At 45.3% G+C, this 22,031-nt stretch overlaps 2 protein-coding genes and 2 long non-coding RNA genes across 7 annotated transcripts in view; 2 read left to right on the top strand and 2 right to left on the bottom strand.

Annotated features, from left to right (window-relative positions):
• LOC135410756 (uncharacterized) overlaps positions 1-5,545 on the bottom strand; it is a 117,611-nt gene extending 112,066 nt beyond the window's left edge. The window contains exons 1-2 of one of the 2 annotated variants that reach the window (XR_010428855.1): positions 4,963-5,545; positions 1,301-2,076 (exon numbers count right to left, since the gene is read on the bottom strand). This is a non-coding gene — a long non-coding RNA (uncharacterized LOC135410756). The remainder of the gene's footprint in view (positions 1-1,300; positions 2,077-4,962) is intronic. The other variant, XR_010428856.1, reaches the window with a different exon arrangement.
• Positions 5,546-5,697: 152 nt separating this feature from the next.
• Positions 5,698-12,051, top strand: CCT4 (chaperonin containing TCP1 subunit 4). The gene is made up of 14 exons (XM_064647494.1): positions 5,698-5,935; positions 6,339-6,391; positions 6,651-6,740; positions 7,458-7,566; positions 8,150-8,292; positions 8,640-8,761; positions 8,848-8,980; positions 9,333-9,472; positions 9,707-9,803; positions 10,112-10,222; positions 10,457-10,587; positions 10,674-10,908; positions 11,436-11,549; positions 11,842-12,051. Exons 1-14 carry the CDS (start codon positions 5,818-5,820, stop codon positions 11,857-11,859), a joined length of 1,614 nt encoding a protein of 537 aa, XP_064503564.1. The 5' UTR covers positions 5,698-5,817; the 3' UTR covers positions 11,860-12,051.
• On the bottom strand, positions 11,915-13,670 carry LOC135410751 (uncharacterized). Of its 3 annotated transcripts, none has more exons than XR_010428854.1 (3): positions 13,318-13,670; positions 12,869-12,926; positions 11,915-12,699 (listed from the first exon to the last, which is right to left on the bottom strand). It is a non-coding gene; the product is annotated as an uncharacterized LOC135410751 (long non-coding RNA). The 3 variants fall into 3 exon arrangements; XR_010428852.1 differs by having other exon boundaries at positions 12,873-12,926; XR_010428853.1 differs by lacking the exon at positions 13,318-13,670 and having other exon boundaries at positions 12,869-13,304.
• On the top strand, positions 13,662-21,474 carry FAM161A (FAM161 centrosomal protein A). The gene is made up of 6 exons (XM_064647493.1): positions 13,662-13,803; positions 15,032-15,279; positions 15,720-16,904; positions 19,457-19,556; positions 19,954-20,105; positions 20,747-21,474. The coding sequence occupies exons 1-6, from the start codon at positions 13,681-13,683 to the stop codon at positions 21,252-21,254; spliced, it is 2,316 nt and encodes a 771-aa protein (XP_064503563.1). The 5' UTR covers positions 13,662-13,680; the 3' UTR covers positions 21,255-21,474.
• The last annotated feature ends 557 nt before the right edge of the window (positions 21,475-22,031 follow it).

Raw genomic sequence — 22,031 nt, 5'->3', positions numbered from 1 at the left:
CTGGGGTATTTGGGTTTACCAGAAACAGAAACAAAGTGGAGCAAAATAAGAGATTTGTGAATAGCAATTTATATTGTCTTGAAGATTAACCCTAGGGGAGGACAAAAAAAATAGATACTGCAACTGAAAATAAAGATTGTTTCAACTTAACTGAGAGTTAGTCCAAAGCAAGAGGACATTGTTTAAAATGAAATTTGAGAGGACACATCTAATTACCCTTTACCACACTGCAGCTCATAATCACTGAGCCAGAAAGCCACAAAGCAGCAGAATTTGACTTCCCTGAGGATCAGTGACCAGGGCACACTCCAACCTGACACCACCTGGAAGTGCAACCTCACACCAACTTCAGTCTCTTGAACCTTTCCCATTGTGAGATTTGGGGTTGTCACAACTGATTTCTCTTCACTTTTTCCTGATATTTGTGCTAAGCTACGAGAAGTCTTACTTGGTTATATTACATAGACACTCTGAAATAATTTTTAAGTGACAAAAGCTTATGGCTTTGTTCTGCTGTACTTGAAAAATTCCAGCTTGGATAAAAAGAATCCTTCCTGTATTCCCACCCAGAACTCCTGTGTCCTGTAAAGAGCTGCTGCAGCTCAAGAACAGGCAAAATAACTATTATTCAAAAGACCAACTCTCATTTGAGTAAGTCACAACATTTTCAAAGTAAGTATTCAAGTATAAAACCTTTTTTTTGGAAGCACTCCTATTGTTAGTTCTTAAAATGGATGTAAACTTCTAGAAAAACTCAATCACCACATCATCCCCTCTAGGCATCTTATTGTAGCTGCATCTACTGATTTAGAAATAAAAATACAACAAGCAATATTTTAATCAATAGGGCAAAGTTATCTTGAAGCCCATTTTCTGGTTTCTACAAAATCCAAGCATAACTGCAGAGAAAAAAGGCATTCCCCCCTCCCAACCTCAAACCCCAGAGCTGTCCTTGGAAACACAATTCATAACCATTTGGATATTTCCAGCATTTCCAACACTCCTAGCAGTGGAGTGAACTCTCACAGCGCTGTTGGGGACTGGAGCAGTGAGAACAACCAAGGGGCTGAACAGAAACTTTCCCACCCACACACAAACACAAACTAGGAAACTCCCAGCTTTGCTCCGCCCGGTTGTTCCTCCCCCCTCTTCCCCCTCGCACTCAACAGCAAACTGTTTGTACCTCCAGCTTCAAACACACCGACCTTTGCCAGCACCACTGGGGTAACCCACACACCTCTGAAACAAAAGCTATATAAAAAGCCAACCCATTAAAAAATATTATTAATATTCCACTTACTGTTCTGCAGCTCCACTAGTCCTGTGTCTGTGTGAGGGAAAGATCACTTGGGGGAAGCGCAGGGAGCATCTCAATGCATTCTTTGGAGAGCTTGTGTAGGGTTTTTTCTGGCTTTTCTTCCTAAGAAGAAAATCTCATCAAGATCCTTCTCCATTCAGTTGTCAGTGTTTTTCTTCTTTCCAAAGAACCAAGTCCAAGCAAAGCAAGTCCACAACAGCCAGTGGTGTCCATGGGGGATCCCCAGGGTGTCAGGGCAGAAGTGAGCACTGCTCTGCCTCTAACAGCAGTCACTGAGTCTCATGGAGTCTCCCAGCAGAAACCCTCCGGGAAAAGGAGCTGATCCCTGAAAAGGCCTCCACACAGGGAAGAAAAGGAGCTCTCCAAGGGCCAGAACCCTTGCTGGCTGTGAGGGAACAGAGAGGGACCACCCTGTTTTCAGTGCTGATGCCGAACAGTCATTCAGAGCAGCAGTCCCTGAGAGCCCTGTGAGCAGGTGGGTGGGAAAGTGCAGAACAGCAGCACCAAGTGCTTCAGCCTGATCCTGATCCTCCTCAGCGACAGAAGGGAGGCTGCTTTGGAGAGCTGTCCCAGGCCAGAGGGGTGACAGGCATTAAAAGGGCCAGCTGGGAGATGATGCAGTCCAAGGCAGGAAGCTCACAGTGCTCCCAGCTCCATCAGCCTTTCCTGGAAGGATGCACAAGCCAAACCACCACACTCAGGATTGCTCCGAGGGCTCAGGATCTTGCTTGCCAAGAAGCCTCTGATTTCCTCTTTACCTGTGAAATACAGAGATATTTAACACAGGTGAGAACATGTTTTGTGTTTGCAGACAGAGATATTCATAAAAGAACATGTTTAAACTCCTGGTGCTTTTTCTTCTCTCAGCTCTGCAAAGGATGCAGTTTGTTCTGCAGCAGGACAATATATTACAAAGGTAATCCCAACCTCTCTGAAGAGTAATCAAGCAGCACAACAAACAACAATAATAACATTCTGAAATACGTTCAGGAAGCAATCCCTTACAGCAAGGCTAGCGTTCTGCTGGCATCTAGAGGGAGAGGGTGGAATCATCTCCCCAGGTACTCTCCCACATGGAAATACTCATCCTTTCACCACAGCACTCCACCCTACAGAGCAAGGCTCATTTACACTACTCATGTGCTCTCCTCTGTGCACCTGCGTGTCCTTCCCTACTCACATGGGAAGGGAGAGAGGGCAGAAATGCTGAAAATTATCAGCAGCAGCAGTCCCAGTCCCACAGACTGTTACTCAGCAGCTTGTCTGTCCCTGCCTCTAATTCTTTTTGTAGCCTTAGGACCAGGAATTTCTCTGCCAACTCGCCACTGATAAGGAAAAAAATGTACTTTTTTTTTTTCTTAAGAGCAAGGAAGGAAAATCAGAAGAAATCGAGTAAAAGAATGCCAAGAAAACCCATAAAACCCAGAATCTCTCGTTCACTGTCTCTTCCAGGAGGTGGAAGCAGTGATGCAGCTATCCCTGCTGTGCAGGACTGGCAGCTCCTGCAGGGCTCAGCAGCCATAACTTCTGGAATGAAGCTCCACAGAGAAGAGGGGAAAAAAATATCACACACTCAGCACTAGGCTGAGACTTTCTTCTTCTTTGAAAAAACTAAAGTATCCTTGCTGTGTTAAATATTTTGTGCTGGGAAGGCACGAGTATTATGCTTATTAAATGTTTGGAAGGCACTTGCTCTTATCAGAGCATGATTAAGGAATGGTAGTTAATATCTTATCTAAGGCCATGAGGTGAAATGATGTCACCCTCTTTTTGGCAGCCATTCCTTCTGCTGTCATCACCACCACTGGTAGGGGTTTGTTGCCTCTGCCTGAGTAAAATAAAACTTGGAAAGCCACAGGGACATTGTGCCAGCAACAAATATCCCAGAGGACTGAGCTCTGTCCTCAGTGTGCCTTTCACTAAAAACCTCTCCTCTGTGCAGCTGCCTGTTCACACAAAGCCAGAACAGGCAGAGTTTCTTCCACATTTAGTCAAAATCAGGTCCAAGTCCTATTTGAAGGACATGGGGCAATGGGACACTGCAGGAAGAAGGATAACCATAAGGCTGCCCCTAAATACATGCAAGTAAAAAGAAAAATAATCTCTATTTCACACAGAATGGAGCAAAAAACCGAGTAGTAGCCAGAGCCCTAAACAAAACTCAACAGCTTGATAGCCCCTTGTGTCTGCTCGTCTAAATCACAGGTAGCAGGCAACAAGCTATTTTTATGACTTGTTTGTGGCACCAAGAGATAAAACCCAGAGCCTGCTCTGGATCAGCCTCCAGCCAATGCCACCTTCACACCTGCAAGGACCTGAGATCAAATGAAACCACAGCAGGGGGGTTCTGTTGGACACAGAGTGAGGCAGATGGAGTGACAGTGGGTGACAAAACTCATTAAATGAGCCAGAAAAGTCATCTTAAATCCAGCACAAACCTGCTGGCTGATGAAACCCTCCCTCTGCCTGAAGCCCAGCTCCAGGGAAGGAACCCTGCCAGACCAAAATTGTCAGGAAGAAGGGAGCCACTAACCACAGCAGCCCTAAACTTAGCTGAGCAGCTCCCTACAGACCAACTCAAAACCCAGGCTCCACCCAGCAATGGAACAAACCTTGACCCCAAATGATTCCCAACACCAGAAGGGCTGGTTTTGCCAAGCACAGAGCTGTGTGTAACAGGGGGGCTGTGACAGCATCAGATCTAACCTGCATTTCCTTCGAAATCTCAGATTTATAGGCAGGTGATATAAATCAAGACTATTACTAGGAGACCTTTTCCCCATGTGAGGATGGACCTCTCTCTACCTTTACACTTACAACTGTTTTCTTCCCTGCCTGTTAAAAATTGAATATTCAAAGGCAAACACCATTCACTTCCAAAACCTCCTCTCAGTCACCTGTGTTTCAGTGGTGCATAAACCCAGAAAAACAAAAATCAAAAGCAACTGCTAAAAATGAGAGGTGACTGTGGAATCTTTTTTACCCTCTATTCTTTTTTTTTTTGTTCTGACAGCTGTACAAATGCTTTATTTTGACGTCTCATGGTACAAAGCTGCTGCTGGCACTAGAAAATTGCTCACCATAAGGGTGTGTTTCACTTGCAATGAGCTCCTGATACACTTCGAAAGGGAAAACAACCTCAAGAGCCCCCATCCTTCATCCAACATCTGACATTAGCAGCACCTTGCTGGTGCACGGACACATTTCTTGGATAATTGTCCCTACACAGGAGCACTTTAAACCCTGACTTTTCATACTCAGTCAGAGATATGCCATTAAAATTATAGTGTTTAGGTATTACATGGACACTTTTCTTTCAGTCAGAGCTCTTTTTTGAATTGCTGTCTTACTTTGAACAAAATGAATGCGCTGTGTGGTTTCAAGTGTGTGCTTTGCATCTAAACCACGTCATGTTTGTGTCTCTTATGGCAATACTGTAGTTGAGGCAAGATCATCCTAAGAGGTATAACTGTTACAAAACCCTTAATACTGGTGCCACATAAACCCGGGAATGTGGGTGTAGCTCTATGCCCGTCCTGTTCTGACCCAGGGCCAGGCAGCCCCAGCCATTCCCTTTTATTTGTCTCCCTGTGGCATCTTGCAGCTTTTCCCTCCTAACTCCGGGACCTGCTGTGCCAGCCCACCTGTTCTGGGTAGGTTTTGAGCACCTGGTTTCGTTTTATCTTTCGCAGAACCCGTTGCCAAAAAGGGGTTTAAGCAGCAGCTTTGTCGCGAGTGAAGCGAGACTGGCTTGAGCTACAGGAAAAGAACAGAAACAACGAATATTTTCCTGTAACACAGTGAACTTCCCCGGGCTGTAGAGCCCCAGCCCACACCATCCACCCCTCAGTGTCCGGCTCCCTGAGGGGATGACCGGGCTGTAGGACTCATCCCACACCGTCCATCCCGCCTTCCCCGGCTCCCTGAGGGGACGATGGCGGGATCTCCCGGGCTGTAGGACACCGTCCTACAGCGTCCATCCATCAGTGCCCCGGCTCCCTGAGGGGACGATGGCGAGATCCCCCGGGCCTCCATCCCACACCATTCGTCCCTCAGTGCCCCGGTTCGATGATGGCGGGATCCCTGGGACTCTAGAGCCCTGTCCTGTCCTGTTCTGTCCCATCCCTCCCTCCATTCCCCGAGTCCCCTCAGAACGATCCCGGTGGATGCGCTCCCTGGCGCCCCCCAGCGGCGGCGCCCCCTCAGCGCGGCGCGCGCCAGACCCGCCCCCGCCGGGGCGGGAAAAACCCTCCTAAGGACCCCCCTTCTCCCCTCCCCGCGCGCGCGCGCGCGCCCGGCTCCTCCATAGGCGTCCGAGGCGTTCGCCGGCCGGCAGGCGGAGGGAGGGATTTCCTGCCGGCGCGGGCAGCGCGCAGGCGCGCGGCGGGCACCCTGAGGCGGCGGCAGCGCGGAAGGCCCCCGTTCTGGAAGGATCCCGGTGCGCCCATCCCGGCGGGTCCGGCCCGCGCTGATTCCCGGCTTATCCCCACTTCCCGGCCATGCCTGAGAGCGCGCCCGGCAGGGCCCCCGCCGGGGCCGCCAACAGGGCCAAGGGCGCCTACCAGGACCGCGACAAGCCCGCCCAGATACGCTTCAGCAACATCGCGGCCGGCAAAGGTGTGTGTGGGGGGGTGGAGAACCGCGTGGCCCTATCCCTGGGAGCTGGAATTCCATGTTTTTAGTGGCTGGAGGTGGAGGGGGGATGCGATACCCGGCACTGACACGATTCCCCGAGCGATTACGGGGTGCATCGCGTTTCTTTGTTATCTCTCAGGTTTAAAATGGCTGCGATCAGACCATCAGATATTAATTGTTTAAAAGAAAGATCTGCGTAGCTCAGTACTGATATTGCAGCGTTTTACGTCATTCCATTATTTGAAATCATTTAGTATATCTGGAAACTAAAGTTAGTTAGTTAACTGCTAAACTGCTTAATAGTTTATATTTAGAAGGCACATTTAAGTGCTGGAGTGTTTGTAGTTCTTTAGATGAGCTCGCAAACGTTTTCTTCTCTTCCCAGCTGTTGCCGATGCGATTAGAACAAGTCTTGGACCAAAGGGAATGGATAAAATGGTATGCTCTTAATTTTTTCCGAATTTTTTTCCCATTTTAAAGACATTAAGCTTAGTGAAGATATCATAAATCCAACATGTCCTATATAGTATGCCACCTTTTGCCTTAAGCTTTTCCCAGGTTTCAGTTATTTAAGGGAAAGTAGGAACTAAATGCACATCTGGGTTTGGGAAATGAAGCTGTCAGGGAGAACACTTGGTGTTGAGTCTCAAATTAAAGGTCTGCTGATCAGAGCTGTGCCTCTCCCCTTCCTTCCCAGATCCAGGATGCTAAAGGAGATGTGACAATCACTAATGATGGTGCCACTATCCTGAAGCAGATGCAGGTCCTGCACCCTGCAGCCAAAATGGTGAGTGGTTCCTTTGCCATGGCTGGGACAATGATTTGTGCCACAGCTCAGCTTCTGGGATGAGAAAACATGGATTTGAGGAGCATTACCCACTGGTGACAGAGAGGAAACTTTGTGCACTGTGCTCAGGGAACATTTATTTTGCTTGTAAGATGTGCTGGGGAGTTACAAGTCCTTATTTCTTACCCAGTGTCCCTTGGGCATAATCGCTCTGGGCGTGTTTTAAGACATAAAAAACCCAACCCAAACCTTCATCTAAGAAAGAAAAGTCCTGTCCCAAATCCCTGGGACAGAAGGGAATGAGAAAAGGGAATGAGTTAAGTTGTGTTCAGGTGGTCTGAGGATGCAGCACCCTGGTCCTTTGGGATGTTCAGTGTATTTCTCTTGGATCTGATTGTGGTTGGAGGTGGAAATGAGCTTCCTGTGACCCTCCTCCAGGGAAGGAAAAGGTGAACCTGTTGGATAGCAAAGAGTGATTTATTCAACCACAGTTTTATTTCAGCTAAACAGGGGGTACAAGTGTGGGATGGAAATTGCAGAAGGTGCACACTTCAAATTAAAAAGAGACATGATTCAAGCTAATATCAAAGTTAATTTCCATAGTGCTCTGTACCTGAATATCTAATTTTTTATTATTGTGTTTGCAAGTAAGCAGCAATATATATATATATATTATATATATATATATATAAACTTGTGTCATAATTTCTCCTTTAGTTGGTAGAGTTGTCCAAAGCACAAGATATTGAAGCTGGTGATGGCACAACATCTGTTGTTGTCATTGCTGGAGCTCTTTTGGATGCCTGTTCCAGACTCCTTCAAAAAGGTAAATATATATTCATATATATATATATTCATATATATATATTCATGTATAGATTCCTATATATATTCATATATATATTTAATATGCAAGTAGTAAAGTCTTCTGTCAACTTGTGTCTGACAAAGACTTAAAGTAGCTGTTCTCAGTTGAAAAGATAAAGGGTGCATCCCACTCCAGGGAAATTGAGGAGCTTCCTACTGAGCTGTGAGAAAATCTGAATATAAAATCTGAAATAAAATCCCTGTCAGGCTCCTCACAGGCATCACCTGAACAGCAGCAGCTTTGAGATTGCCAAGGGCAAAGGGAACTTGGGGAAGGAGTTTCTGGGATGTCAGGCATGGCAGGAATTGTCTGTGAGGACAAATTATTTAGAATGTTACAGCTTTTACCTTCTGTTCTAATGGTGGAAAGTAATAAGGGATGTCATGCACCTGTGAAGAACATATTGCTGAATCTTCTTCCATTTGTTCTGGTCGGAGTCTTTTGAATTTTCAAATGGAAAAAAGGAGGTGAAGAAAAAAAAGAAAGAACCATTGGTTTGAGAGCATGAACTGCCCGACAGCCTTTCTTTCTTTATGCACAGGAATTCACCCCACCATCATTTCGGAGTCATTCCAGAAGGCTTTGGATAAGGGCATTGAGGTGCTGACCAACATGGCCCAGCCAGTGGAGCTCAGTGACAGGGAGACTTTGCTCAACAGCGCAACAACTTCGCTGAACTCAAAGGTACGGCAGCTCCTGGGCTGGGAACCTCCAGCCAAGCCAGGCCTTCCAGCTTTTCCCACTCTGTGCTGCTCTTCCCTTACTAACAATACCCTGAACATCCTAAATCCAGGCTCAAAAGTCTCACTTTAAGAGCCTTTCTAAGAAAGAGAAATTCAGTTGTCTTTGGGGTTTCCCCACCGGCATCGCTCCTTGGAGCAGCCGTCAGGAAAATGCCTTGTTGAGACACTGGGTGGGCAGGGAGGGAAAACAAGCTTTGATTCAAAATTCCAAAGTCAAACACTGAAGTGCATTGTTTGGAAATTGCTGTTTCTCAGTGTTAAATCTCTCTTCATTATCAAATCCCTTAGGTTGTGTGTCAGTATTCCAGTTTGCTTTCTCCAATGAGTGTGGACGCCGTGATGAAGGTGATTGACCCAACTACAGCCAACAGCGTGGACCTCAGAGATATCAAAATTGTTAAGAAGTTGGGGTAAGAAACAACTTGTAATAGGATAAATTTTATCCCTGTGAAATCAGCTTCCCAGAGCTTCAGTCATGGCTTGTGTTTGTTTCCAGAGGCACAATTGATGATTGTGAACTGGTTGAAGGACTGGTCCTGACTCAGAAAGTGGCAAATACCGGCGTGACCAGAGTGGAAAAAGCCAAAATTGGCCTCATCCAGTTCTGCTTGTCAGCTCCAAAGACAGATGTAAGTCAGACTGGGACTACAGAGAAACCTTGTGCTCTGGGACTTACTTGGGAGATGCAGATGTAATGGTGACACGTGGTTTTTTAAGATGCTGTGATGTCAGCTCTGTGCCACAGCTGGAGGGAAGGTCTGCTGGGTCTTAAAAAAACTTACAGTTGGTATGAAAAACCAAAATTGTTTAAAATTATAAGAAATACTGAACCATTTCTAATGAGATGTATTTTACTGTTGTGCTTGTTGGCTTTGAATCATAGGGTGCTAAATTAAAGAACATGGAATGTTTGGACACTTGCCTTTTAAGTCAGCAGGTGCTCATGGTTGCTTTTCTCTTTTATTTTCTATTCTTAAATAGATGGACAACCAGATAGTTGTTTCTGATTATGCTCAAATGGACAGAGTCCTGCGTGAAGAGAGAGCCTATATTCTGAATTTGGTGAAGCAGATAAAGAAGGCTGGGTGCAATGTCCTGCTAATTCAGAAGTCTATTCTTAGGTATGTTAATACCAAATTGGTGGCTTTCTCTCTGTGTTTCAGGGAACACTTCAAATTGTTTGAAAAACCTGGAAAAATTAAGCCAAATAGTAACAGTCACACTTGGCAGAGTAACAGTGACTGTACCTTTAGAAAGCACTCTCACTGTCTCTGTTTTGAGTTTCATGACATCCTTACTTTGTACTCTGAAGGAATTTGAGCACTGTGGCCTGATTCCTTCCCTCTCGTTTTCAGGGATGCTCTCAGTGACCTGGCCCTCCATTTTCTGAACAAAGTTAAGATCATGGTGGTCAAAGACATTGAAAGAGAAGACATTGAGTTTATATGCAAGGTAAAGTGGGTTATATAAATCAGTAGCAGTGTTTAAAATCTATCCCAAAACTAACTGCCCAGCCAGGGCCAGTTTATTATGACACTTTCTCAAGCTTCATGTTTTGACTATAATGCAAAAACATCCATTTCCCTAAAAACCATTCCCATTCTGTTGAGCAGCCACACTTTTAGAAGGGTTCAGGACGGATGTAAAAGCCACAGCCCTGACACTGTTTTACTGTAATAAGCAGAAGAACAACATGCAGGGTACTTGCTGACTCTGCAGTCAGCCTCTGGATTAATTTTTTTTCCCCATTATTTTTTCAGACAATTGGAACTAAGCCTGTGGCTCACATTGACCAGTTCACCCCTGACATGCTGGGCTCTGCTGAGCTGGCAGAGGAGGTCAACCTGAACGGTTCTGGGAAACTAATAAAGGTGAGTGAGGGACAGAATGTTAATCCAGCTTAACATCTGCCAGCTATTTTAATAACAATTGATGACTTTAATGGCTTTTATTACTGAATTTATTACATTTAACTACCTGCTTCTAAGCTCTGAGTAGCACCAGCTTGGGCAGTGCTGTTACAGAACTTGAAAACACCGATGGAAGTGTCTTTTTGCCCAGAACCTTTTCTCCCCCCAGTCTTAGTATTTGGTTTTATGTTTTAGATTACAGGCTGCACAAACCCTGGAAAAACTGTGAGCATCGTGGTCCGTGGATCCAACAAACTCGTCCTGGAGGAAGCCGAGCGCTCCATTCACGACGCCCTGTGTGTCATAAGATGCTTAGTTAAGAAAAGGTAACGACACCATTTGGTTCATGGGGTGAGTTAGTAACACACAAAGCCTGACTGTGATGAGGTTTGGTGTTCCTTTCTGCCCCCAGAGCTCTGATTGCAGGAGGAGGAGCCCCGGAGATCGAGCTGGCGCTGCGGCTCAACGAGTACGCCCGGACCCTGAAGGGCATGGACTCCTACTGCGTCCGTGCCTACGGGGATGCCCTGGAGGTGATCCCCTCCACCCTGGCTGAGAATGCAGGGCTCAACCCTATTTCCACAGTGACAGAGCTGAGGAACAGACATGCCCAAGGAGAGAAAACAGCTGGCATTAACGTCAGGAAGGTAAGAAGGAGTTATGACACCTGGAAAGTGCTTCGCCTTAGGGCTGGACTAGTGAGAGGGCAAGTTCTTGTCTCATAACACTCTCCCTAAAATTAGCATCGAGGGAAACTACAGTTTCCCTCAACAGCTCACCCTGAGCATTGGTAACAGGAGATATTATATAAACCTTACCCACAGGACAAGAAGGATCCTGTGTCTCTACAAAAGCATTTCAGCTACAACAGTAGATCCATTTAGACTCATCCATCAGTATGATCTGCAGTGGAAGGTGCTCATGTGTTAGGAGTAGCACCACAGCCCCGCTTCTTTTCAGTTGTCACTGTTGAGCTTTTCTCTTGGCTAATTTTGACAGGGTATGTCAAGTGTTTGGGGAGAGATGTGTTCTGTAACACTCCTGTTGAAAATAGAGGAGGACAAGCCCTGTGATAGTCTAGGAATTGACTGTCCTCAGGATTCTACTAAAAAAACCTGTGCTAAATCTAAGTGTAGTCTGACTTGCACAAACTAAAGGCTCCTTGTTCCCACAGGGTGGCATTTCCAACATCCTGGAGGAGCTGGTTGTGCAGCCTCTGCTGGTGTCCCTGAGCGCGCTGACTCTGGCGACAGAGACCGTGCGCAGCATTCTCAAGATCGATGATGTGGTGAGTAGTGTTGGCATCGTGTTTTGGTTCATCTTTCCTTCACAAGCACCAGGATAGTTCAGGGCATTAACTTGCTGTGCTTCAAAATACAATTACTGTGTAGCATTCTCTGTTTATGTGCTACTTAAGACCATTTGGCCTTTTAGTAACAGCAGTTGGGACAAAACCGCTTTATACATACTGCACCTTAAAGCAAGGAATTAGAGCCACCAACCCCCAAGATCTTTAAGCAAATAAGTAATTGTGATGTATCCTGTGATTTCTTATGCCTGACTGTGTGAACTCTTTGCAGGTGAACACTCGAGGCTGAGCTGAGCAGAGGAGGGACCGTGCCCGAGGGCTCCTGCCCTGGAACCTGGAATACGGTTTCCTCACCAAAAGCGCCTGTGTGAATTGTCTTAAACTCCACTGAGACTTGTGTACTTTGATCAGGTTAACTTAAAAACTGTTTGTTTTTGAAAAGGAAATGCTGTTTATCAATAAACACACAGTAGCCCACCAAGTCTTTACCTTATTTCTAGCAGAACTATAAAACAAACACTGTTTTATATTTGCTTTTCTGTGCTCCCAATCACCTCTGAAAAGTTTAACAGCAACTAATTGGCCCCTATGATGTGTTCTAAGAACAGCCCTGAAGTGCACTCCAGTAACATGCTGAGTTAGAGCTGCTTCTCCAAAAGCTTTCCCTGAGGGAGTGGTGTCACTGCCCTTGATGGTGCCAGGCTGGAGAGGAGGAGGATCTGTGCAGTGACAGCACTGGGGAGCACTGTCACATTCCCTGCTCTGTTCTGTCTCCTGAAGTTGGCAGTGACTCCTGATGCCATCTCACGAGCCAGAGTATTACAAAGGGTGCTCTTTTTACACATGGTTTCCTCCACCTACCCCCCAAATTAATTGTGACTGAGAAGTCAAAAAGTATTGTCTGTAATAATGCAAGTTACACTTCTACAACTTCTAATTCTTAGCCTGACATTTTGAATTAACCCTTTCATCTCCATTACTGCTGTATTGAAAGAACCCAATTCCTCTTTATGTTTATTCCTTCCATGAGCCTCACTCACACTTCTGTTCAGGACTGATTGGAGCTGGAGCCTTTGAGGAAATTTCCACTGTGTTGTTGACCTGCTGTTGCTGAAATGCTTCCCTGTGACTTGCCAAGTAGAACACAGAGAATAATTAAAATAAAAATACATAAATTAGACAGTTGATTTAGGTATTAATGCTCTGCATGAATTATTTATTGGCTGATTAAAATTGCAAACGATGCCTTACCCCACAGGGGTTACATCCAGCAGTGATCTCTTAGTTTAGGTACTTACTCACTTTGATTAAAGCTTTCATTCCCCACTGTCACAAACTTCCAATTCTCCACAAGACCTACAACAACAATTGGGTGTGATTTCATCTTCTCATATTTCTTTACATAAAAAGTATGTTCTTTCTTTACATAAAAAGTATTTTATTCCACTACAACAACTAGGTCCATCAATCATTAATGTGCCTCTGCAGGGGCAGAACATTCCTGCATAGCCTGGTTTAGGATAGACTATTCCTAGGGCAGAATGTTCCTGCAGAAGAATATTCCTGCTTATACTGATTTGGGATAGACTATTCCCAGGGCAGAATATTCCTGCAGAAGAATATTCCTGCTTTAGGATAGATTATTCCTGCAGGACAATATTCCTGCTTATCCTAGTTTAGGATAGAATATTCCTGCAGAAGAACATTCCTGCTTATCCTGCTTTAGCTGTATTCTGTTACTGCTTACCTGAAGCACAAACTTCAAGATGGAAAAAGCTTCTTTAGCGACTTGAGGGCGTAAAAACCGCGATCTTGTCGAGGAGGGAGCTGCAGGTTCCGACTAAAATCCTGCCAAAAAGCTGCCTAAAAATCAGGATCGCAGCAGATGCGGAGAGGGGATGGAGTCAGGCTGCAGCCCCGGACTTCACTGGCGCGCTCCCCGCGGGCGCAGAGGACGCTGCGGTGCCGGTCCCTGCGGGAGCGGGGCGGGCTCGGGGCAGGGCGGTTATAACGCGCGGGGGCGGAGCGGGACCCACCTCCCTCCCTCCCTCCTTCCTTCCCTCCCTTCCTCCGTCCCCGCTTCCCTCCGTGCTTCCCGCCCGGCCCCGGGATGGAGGAGGCGCACCGGGCGGCCCGTCTGGCCGCGTCCTGCCTGCGCACCCCGCTGGACCCGCGCACCAGAGCGCCCGCCGCGCTCTACGAGCGGGGGCCGCCGCCCGCACCCTCCGCCCAGGTACCGCGGGGCGCTTCGGGCATCCCTGGCACGGCGGGACGGGCTCGCCCGGACCCGCCCTGCCCCGGGGAGGGACCTCCCGGCACCGGGAGCCCGAGCCGGGTCGGCACCTCCCGGCTTGGAACGGGGCACGAGGTGCAGGAGAGGCAGGAGAGGCCTGGCAGATGGACGGCCCCGCTGCAGCGCCAATCCCTTAATGAGCTTGGGCACCCGGCGGCTGCAGAGCAGATGTGGGAGCTGGCGGTGCCCGAGCCCAGGGAAGAGGCTTGGAGCGCTCCGCGGGGTTTACACACAGATCCGGGGAGAGGTGGATAATGCCCCTCACTGGGGGTTCTCTAACAACGCTTTGAATTTCCCTCTGTGATCGTGGAATTCCCGTTGCGGTTGGGCCACTCGTTTCTTCCACGCCGGAGTTAAGGGATTTTTGCTGTGAAAACCTACAAGACTTTCTGTCGGAATGTCAAAGCTTATTAAAATAGCTCCGGTGTGGAAAAGTTGTATTCTAATTTTCAGGACAGACAAATTGCCCCGGGATTATTTTTTTTTTTTAAAGGACAAAATGAAGCCTTTGTAATGCAGATTAACCTGACTTTAGTAACTTCCCTGACTTGTGTAAGCTTTAAAAATGTTTAAAGAATATTACCTGCACACAGCTGCCAGTGCTGGCAGTATAGTTATATATATTTTATATATATAGTCATATATAGGCTGGCATATATAGTTCCAACAGTATTGGACATATAAGCTGTGCAGAATCCCTGTTATCTCACAGTAAGTTATGGAAATGGGAATAAACTTTTATACACCAGATCTCTAATGACTTATTTTTAGAATTCTTATGGCAATGGGAGGCAGAGAAGGTTCTGTTGGGGTTTTGTTTGCTTTTAACTAAAGGCTTTTTTAGAGCTGCATAGTGATCAAGGAAAAACTGCACTTTACAAAATAGTTATGTTTTTTCTTTTGGTAAGTCCTTTTGATCATAATTCCTGTTATAAATACATTGATAACAGGACAGACTTGGGAATTTTTACAGGCTTTAAATAGGACCCCCAGGACATAAATTAACATGAAATAAGATTATTCCACGGAGCTCTGCAGTAACATTTGTATACAGGTTAACTCTATTTGGTGTTACTGTATCATCCATTAGACTAAATTAGAATAAAGCAACATTGAGAACCCTGTTCCCCTTTCTTTTAACAGAAAATTTTAAAAACATCTTTTCCAGGATGGCTTTGATTTGGATTCAAACACCAACAGAGCGCAGACCCCCCCTCTAAAAGGAGACTGTGACAAGTGGATAGACTTCTCCAAAATATGCAATTCAAATCAAGAGTATTACTTGAAGCTGGAAGAGTTGAAGAATGCCCACCTGGAGACCATGAAAAAATTGGAAAGTATGTATCGGAACAAACTGCATTTAAGAGGAGCACAACCCTTGGACAAGAGAAAGGACACCTCTTTTAACTCTTGTAGGTAAGTTGGGGGGCACTTTTTATCTGAGGACTCCCAGATGCTTTGCAGGGAGCTGTAAAACAGCAGGCTGTGTTTGTGGGGCTGGAAAGTGTTCGTCTCACCGTCTCCTGTGAGCAGGTGATCAGAGAACAGTCAGTTTTAATAATAAAAATGCTCATCACCTCCCTAACAGTCTGTGAGGTTCAGAGGAGGGTGTGCAGCAGGGACTGGGCAGCTTGTTTAGGAAAGCACAGGGCCTTTCCCTAGGAAGTGCTGACTTGGTGATCAGCACTAAAACTGGGATCTGGTGTGCGTGCCCAGAGTGCTGCTCTTTTCCCTTCTCGTCCTCCTCAGCCACTGTCCTTTTTGTTTCTAGCAATGATTCCTTAAAGTGAATTTACTGGCTTTGCACCAATGTTGGACTGGCTCAAACCAAGCTTTTTTTCCCCCCTTTTTTCAAGGCCAACTTGGGACAGGAGCTCGTATCAGCCTCTAAACTTGCACAAATCCTTTTCAGACTCCGACTTAAGTGATCCCTTGGGCTCGACTATATCCGACGTGTCTGACGTGGAATTAGTGTTTGAAGGAAACGGGAGTGAAGCCGGATCATCCTCGTTGGCTAAGCAACGGATTGAGAAGATGTGGGATGGGTTCTCCATGGAAGACTACATCTCCCGCCTCCCAGACAGCCCGCCCGTCTCGCCCACCTGCAGGAAGGCCCGGAAGAAACCCAAGGAGTGGTCCCCCAAAGTCACCGTGCCCAAGCCTTTCCAGATGACCATCAGAGAAGCTCAGAAGAAAGAACAGAACGTTAAATCCAAGTCACGGATCGAACTGGAGAATCACTTACTGAAGAAGCAGCTGGAGGAAGAAGCGGAGTGCCAGAAAAAATTCCGTGCCAACCCGGTGCCCGCCGCCGTCTTCCTCCCGCTCTACCACGACATCGTGCAGCGGAACGAGGAGCGCAGGAGGTCTGTGAAGGAGAGGAGCAAACTCAAGCTCTTGGCTTCCCAGAAACCCTTCAAATTCATCGAACGAGAGAGGCAAAGGAGTGAAATCAGGAAAATGCAGTTAAGAGACATTTCCGTGCCTGAAAGTCCGGCCAAAGTGTTCAGAGCAAAACCGGTTCCCAAGTGTGTTTATAGCCCAGATTTTAATGAGAGGCTGAAGGAGGAGGAGCTCTACAGGGAAATCAGGATCAGGATGAGAGCTGAGGAGATGCTGCGTAATTCCTCTGTCCCCAACAGCAGGCTGGCCTTAAAAGAGACCAAAAAAACCAAGAAACACAAGAGCACTGACCCAAAACAAACAGCACACAAACCCAGGATCAACTCCAGCATTCCAGACTTTGAAAGGTTATATGAGAGATTCCAGAAACGGCTCCGGCAGCAAAGGCAAGTGAAAGACCTCACAGTGTGTGAGCCCTTCAACCTTCTGACTTCATATATCCCCTCAAACAAGGGCAAGATTCTGAAGGACATTGAGGAGGATGAAGAGAAGCTGAAGGAAACCCGGTGGCCGTTCGCCTCTCCCAGACGGAAACCCCAAATGAGACATTCAAGTGAGAATTCCCAACTCTTGGGAGCTGGAAAATCCAAGTCTCCCAAAAACACAGAGTCCACCAGACGAAGGCTACAAGCCTTAAGGTGACTGCTTAGAGATGTTCTACTTTATATGTACTTTAAAAGTAGATTTTTTTTTTTATTATTTCTACACATGTAGTTAATTCTTCCATGCAGTAAATACAGGACTGAATTTGTTAATATAAGGGCTTAGTTATAATATAAAACTTAAAATAATATAAACCAACGTGCTTTAAATTTATGATTGTTGAAGAAACAATAGTGAATTTTTCTCAGAATGTCCCTAGGAAAGGGATGAATGACTGCTGTTTCCCAGGATATCCTGAATCCCTTAAAATGGCACATACTTTGTGTCCTCTCATGGCAACCCTGTTTTCCTCCTTGGAATCATCTTTGCCAAAGCTTCCTTTGAAGTGGTGCTCTTGATTTAATATGAATTCAGCCTTAGTTTATTTTCCCCACCAGGAATTCACTTGAGGAAAAGAGAAAGCTGGAAGAACAACAAAAAAGGAACAGAACAAAGCAGAAACAAAGAAAGAAAAAATTCCAGAAAATTGTACTGGCTCGGGCTGAGGCCATTGACCCACATCAGAGCCTTGCTCAGATGTCTAAATCCAAATTAAAAACATTCAGGTATTTTGTGGCATTCCCCTGAATCCAGAACCTCTCATCCAACAATGAGAATGGGAGGTTCAGGATTGCATTGTATGTTAAACATATGATGTGTAAAAAAATAGTCTTAAGTTGCCATGATGACATGTGATAAATTAAACATTGTGCAAGCAGATAGTCAAAATGGTCAAATTTAGTGTTTCAACTGGGAAATTGTTGCCAAAATCTGAAAATCATTAGAACATATATATAGAAATACATATTCCACCTTAGAGTATTACAGATTAGCTAATAGGGGACTCCTGTGTTTTCTCAACACATCAACTAAAGAGGAAAAGTTTATAACAATTCAAAGGAAAAGGAACAGGGTAGTTACAGAATAGCCTTGCACAGCTGGATACTGCACTGGTACCTTGGGGCAGTGAACATTCCACAAGTCACTTCTTTGTCCCTGCAGGCCCCACTGGAGAGGGAAGATTGGAGCAGGAATATGATTTTAACTTCACCCATGTAACAGCAGCTACCCAGGAAGCTGCTGGTGTTTGGGAGGAGTGGGATGCAAAGTTACCTGTAGGAGAGATACAACTGAAAGACTGTTCCTGTATGACTGAGGGAAGCAGCATCCAGGCAATGACACCAGTGCTGGGAGCTGGCACTCCAGGTGGCTCCAGCTCTCTAGATCTCCACATCTAACCCCACAACTGCTGCTTGACCTGGTGTCTGGGGCTGATTTAAAACCATTTCTGCTTCTTGCTCTTTTTAATCTTACAAAAAAATTAATCCTGTTTGAGTCCTCAGTGAGGTTTGTGATCTGGCCTGGCACGATGGCACTGCAGGAGGATCACCAGCTTCAGGTGCTGTTGTGTGGAGATGGTGAGAGGCACGAGCTGCTCTGCCCCTGCTGCTTCATGCCTGGGCAGGATTCCTGGGCAAACAGGACTCCTGATTTCCAGTAACCAGGCATTCTATTGGGAACAGGAGCTTTATAATGTATGTGTCCTTGGAGATGATCTGCTGGCTCCAGGACAGAAGCAGAAAACAATTGGAGTCAGAGTAGGTGGAGAGTGAAGAGAGACAGTGGGTGTTTGTGCAGATTTGGTTTGAGTTCATTCACCAGCAAAATTCACACTGCTGTGTTCAGCTTAATCAGATTTGAGGAGCTCTGTAAAACACTCATGGCTTAATTCTTGTCTGAACATAAAGTGATGCCATTACAAAGCAAGGTTATTTCCCTGGTGCTGATGGTCTAGGGCTGCTCCAAGGGCTTAACCTGATCAAGTGCTCTTCCAAGCAAGGAGCAACAAGGAAGTTCACTCCCCAAAATGGGGAATAACTTGCCTTGGTGCACAGCCACGTCCCAGGAATTCAGAGATGGGCAGGGAGAGAGGCAGGAGGAGACAGGAGGGTAAAATGCCCCCTGGATCTCATCCTTGGCCCAGTGAGGTGTCTGTCACACACTGAGGATTACCACCCATCCCACCTGGATTATCCAGTGCTTGCTGTGATCCAAATGACCATTTCAGTTGATGAATCAACAGTTTCATCATCCTGCTCTATTGACTGGGCCCCTGAAAAGCCAACTAGGAATAAAGTGTTCTATGGGAGATCAACTGCTAAAGCAGCAGGAATCTCACCAAACTTTAAAAGCACTGATTTTTATTTAATGCTATTTGCATCCTGTGGTGCACTCTGTTTAATTTTGCTTAGAGCAGCTGGAAGATCTGTGTGAAATCAGCATTTAAAAACCCCCAAGTATCCAAATTTTTTGTTTTTAAAATCCCCAAAACCTCCAAGAATCCAAAGTCAGCCTCTGTTTAACCTCAGTAACCTGTCTTTGCTTAGCCCAAGTGACAACTTCAGAGATGGGTTCGTTCAGTACTTACCTTTTATTTATCTTTAACTGGGACAATATTTAGTTTGTTATGAGCAATTTAGCTGCTGTAGAAAGTCACTTGTTGTATTATGAATTAATAACAATTTCTCCTGTGCTCTGCTTCCCTTAGGAAGGATGAGAAGCGGAGAAGGCAGGAATATTTGCAAGAGTTGCAAGAAATGGAAGAAAGAGTAAAACAGAGGCCTTTGCTTTTTGAAAGAGTCACTCAGGTTGCCTTGTTTCTGTGTTACTGCTCAATTCTTAACTGCAGATACTGAATAAGACATTTGTAGTCAAACATGTTTAGGAGACACTTGAAAAACACTTTTTAGACCAGTATTTATCTGTTTCCATCTGTTACTCCATATAAATGTTACTAATTTTTGTGACTAACCATTGTGAGTGTGTCCAGTTCAGAGCTCTGAACACAACCAAAAACTGCCAGTACAGGAAAGGAAAATCTGATGTAAAATTTTCAAGTATTGCTTTGCCATTCTTACCTGCAGTGGACAATCATTCCACTTGTCAGCTGCAATTAATGAAACAGAGGATTAATCTCAATAAAAGCATCCAAAGGCAGGCATTCAATGCATTAGATAACACAGAACCATTGTGGTTTTTCCACAGAAAAATGCCAGAATAGCTGCAGAAAAGCATTATTCCAAGAGACTGAGAGCACTGGGGATAAACCCAGAGTTTGTTGCAAAGAAAGGACAAACAACTATTGTGCTCCAATGCTCCACTGCTGAAGATTTCATCTCCACTGATGCCAGAGAAAGGTAGAGATTACTGAGGGCTTTTGTTTTTCTCACCCACTGCACATCTAATAATTCAAAAGACATTTTTAGTGTGTAGATTTGGGGTGTTTTTTTTAAATTGTTTACAGTATTTCCCAGGGAACTGTTTGACTATGTGGTTTGCTTTACTAATGTTAGTGGTAGCATGTGCTTTTTATTGTTCTTCCTGAATTAAATATTATTTCATAAAATGGAAGAGAGCACTGGTTATGTAAGAAAAACAAAGAAAAACATTTTTTTATTTGTTCCTTTCACCAAAAATTCTGGCAGGTTGCTAGTGCAGTCACTTCATTTGTCATTACCTGATGAAGGTTTAAATTTAAACCTGATTTAAAATTTAAAGTTAATTTTTTTAAAAATTAGCCTTATAAAAATTCATTTTCAATATCCATTAAGTGTTATGATTTAAAGGGAAGCAGAAATAAAAAAATTGGAATATACAGGCAATACTGTTGAGTTACTTTTTAGCATAAAAGAGACTCTGGTGTGTCCCACTCCCTTCCCTTTTCCTTCCCCAGTTCTGCCCCAGCCAAGAATACCAGGATTTGTCCTGTATTACAGGAGGGTACTTTAAAAAGTACTTTCCCAGAAAACAGAATCTCACCTCTCAATTGTCTTTTCAGAGTCATCGAGATCAAAGTGAGGGAAAGGGGATTCCTTGAGGGATCAGCTGAGGACAGTCCCCACTCTGAGCAGTCCTGGGAGGAGGAGGAAGAGGAGGAAGAGAAGGGAAAAGGTGTCAAAACCTCCACCCCAGATGAGCAGTGCAGTGAGCTGGAGGATGAGGAAGAGCCCAGAGCCAGCCCTGATGCTCCTGAGCCCGAGTCCAGCCCACCCTCCGTCCGGAACAGCGAGGAAGAGGAGGAGGAAGCAAAGGCAGGCTTGTCCCCTGGCCATTCCCAGGAGGAGGAGGAAGAAGAAGCAAAGGCAGATCAGTCACTTGGCCATTCCCAGGAGGAAGAGGAGCAGGAGGAGGATCATTCCAGCCCCAGCTCTGGGTCTGAGCGCTCCCAGGAGCAGGAGGAGGAAGGTCAGTCTGACCCTGAGGCCGAGGGGGCCTTCCAGTATGAGGATGAGGAATATGAAAGTGATGATTCTGAAGACAAAGCCAGCGATGAAGAAGCCAACTGACAGGATGTCCCAGGGCTCAGGAACCTCTTCCATTGCTGGAAGAGGAACAGAGAAAAAAAATGGTGCTTTGCTACAGATACAAAATTCTGTGAATTCTTCCCTCTTCACTTCAGAGTCCTCCCAGTGCAGAAATTGGGTTTGTTTTCCAGTGAGAAACCTCAAGTTACCGGTTTTTCCACCAAGAAAATAATCTACTTTTGCATTAAACTTCTTTATTCTAGTCTTGTATGGCTTTAGTGCACCTCTGATCTTAACAAAGAAACGACAACCATTGTTTAATAACAACACCTCGTGTGCTGTGTAAGCACTGAGGTCTCACATCCAGCTTTTTCCACGTGCTGGCAAAGACTTTGGAGCAGTAAATGCCATTATATCCCACTAAAGGGAGACTCTTGGTTACCTCAGGTTGTGTCAAGCTATGGCAAGAAGTGCTGTAGTACCTCTTCTTACACACAGGTTACTCAGGGCTTCAGCTACTACACAACAAAGAATGGAAATAAAAGGTTTGGGGATTGGTTTTTTCCCTCTTCTATGACTGACTTTCTTGCTAACCTGTCACACTCAGTGCTGGGAAACATCACATGCACAGAAAACCTGTTATTGTTTCTTCCTCCTTACTTTGTTACACAGTCTCTCAATGTTTGAACTTTTTTTTAAACATCATTGCTTTTATTTATTTCTGAAACGTGAGCATAACTAAATGTGAAATTGAAACTTTTTTTAAAAAAGACTTGAATAAAATATTAATTAATAATTAATGAAAATATTGAAAATGTT

Source organism: Pseudopipra pipra, chromosome 3, assembly GCF_036250125.1.
Source record: "Pseudopipra pipra isolate bDixPip1 chromosome 3, bDixPip1.hap1, whole genome shotgun sequence".
Classification (NCBI taxonomy): Eukaryota; Metazoa; Chordata; class Aves; order Passeriformes; family Pipridae; genus Pseudopipra; species Pseudopipra pipra.
This window is presented reverse-complemented; position numbering and strand designations above follow the sequence as displayed.

Bases quoted from the DNA above. Each gene is read 5' to 3' on its own strand.
- FAM161A (XM_064647493.1), top strand. From the start codon at position 13,681: ATGGAGGAGGCGCACCGGGCGGCCCGTCTGGCCGCGTCCTGCCTGCGC. The intron at 13,804-15,031 runs GTACCGCGGGGC...CATCTTTTCCAG, and splicing joins CGCCCGCACCCTCCGCCCAG to GATGGCTTTGATTTGGATTC. The intron at 20,106-20,746 runs GTAGAGATTACT...TTGTCTTTTCAG, and splicing joins TCCACTGATGCCAGAGAAAG to AGTCATCGAGATCAAAGTGA.
- CCT4 (XM_064647494.1), top strand. From the start codon at position 5,818: ATGCCTGAGAGCGCGCCCGGCAGGGCCCCCGCCGGGGCCGCCAACAGG. The intron at 6,741-7,457 runs GTGAGTGGTTCC...TTTCTCCTTTAG, and splicing joins TGCACCCTGCAGCCAAAATG to TTGGTAGAGTTGTCCAAAGC. The intron at 8,293-8,639 runs GTACGGCAGCTC...CAAATCCCTTAG, and splicing joins CAACTTCGCTGAACTCAAAG to GTTGTGTGTCAGTATTCCAG.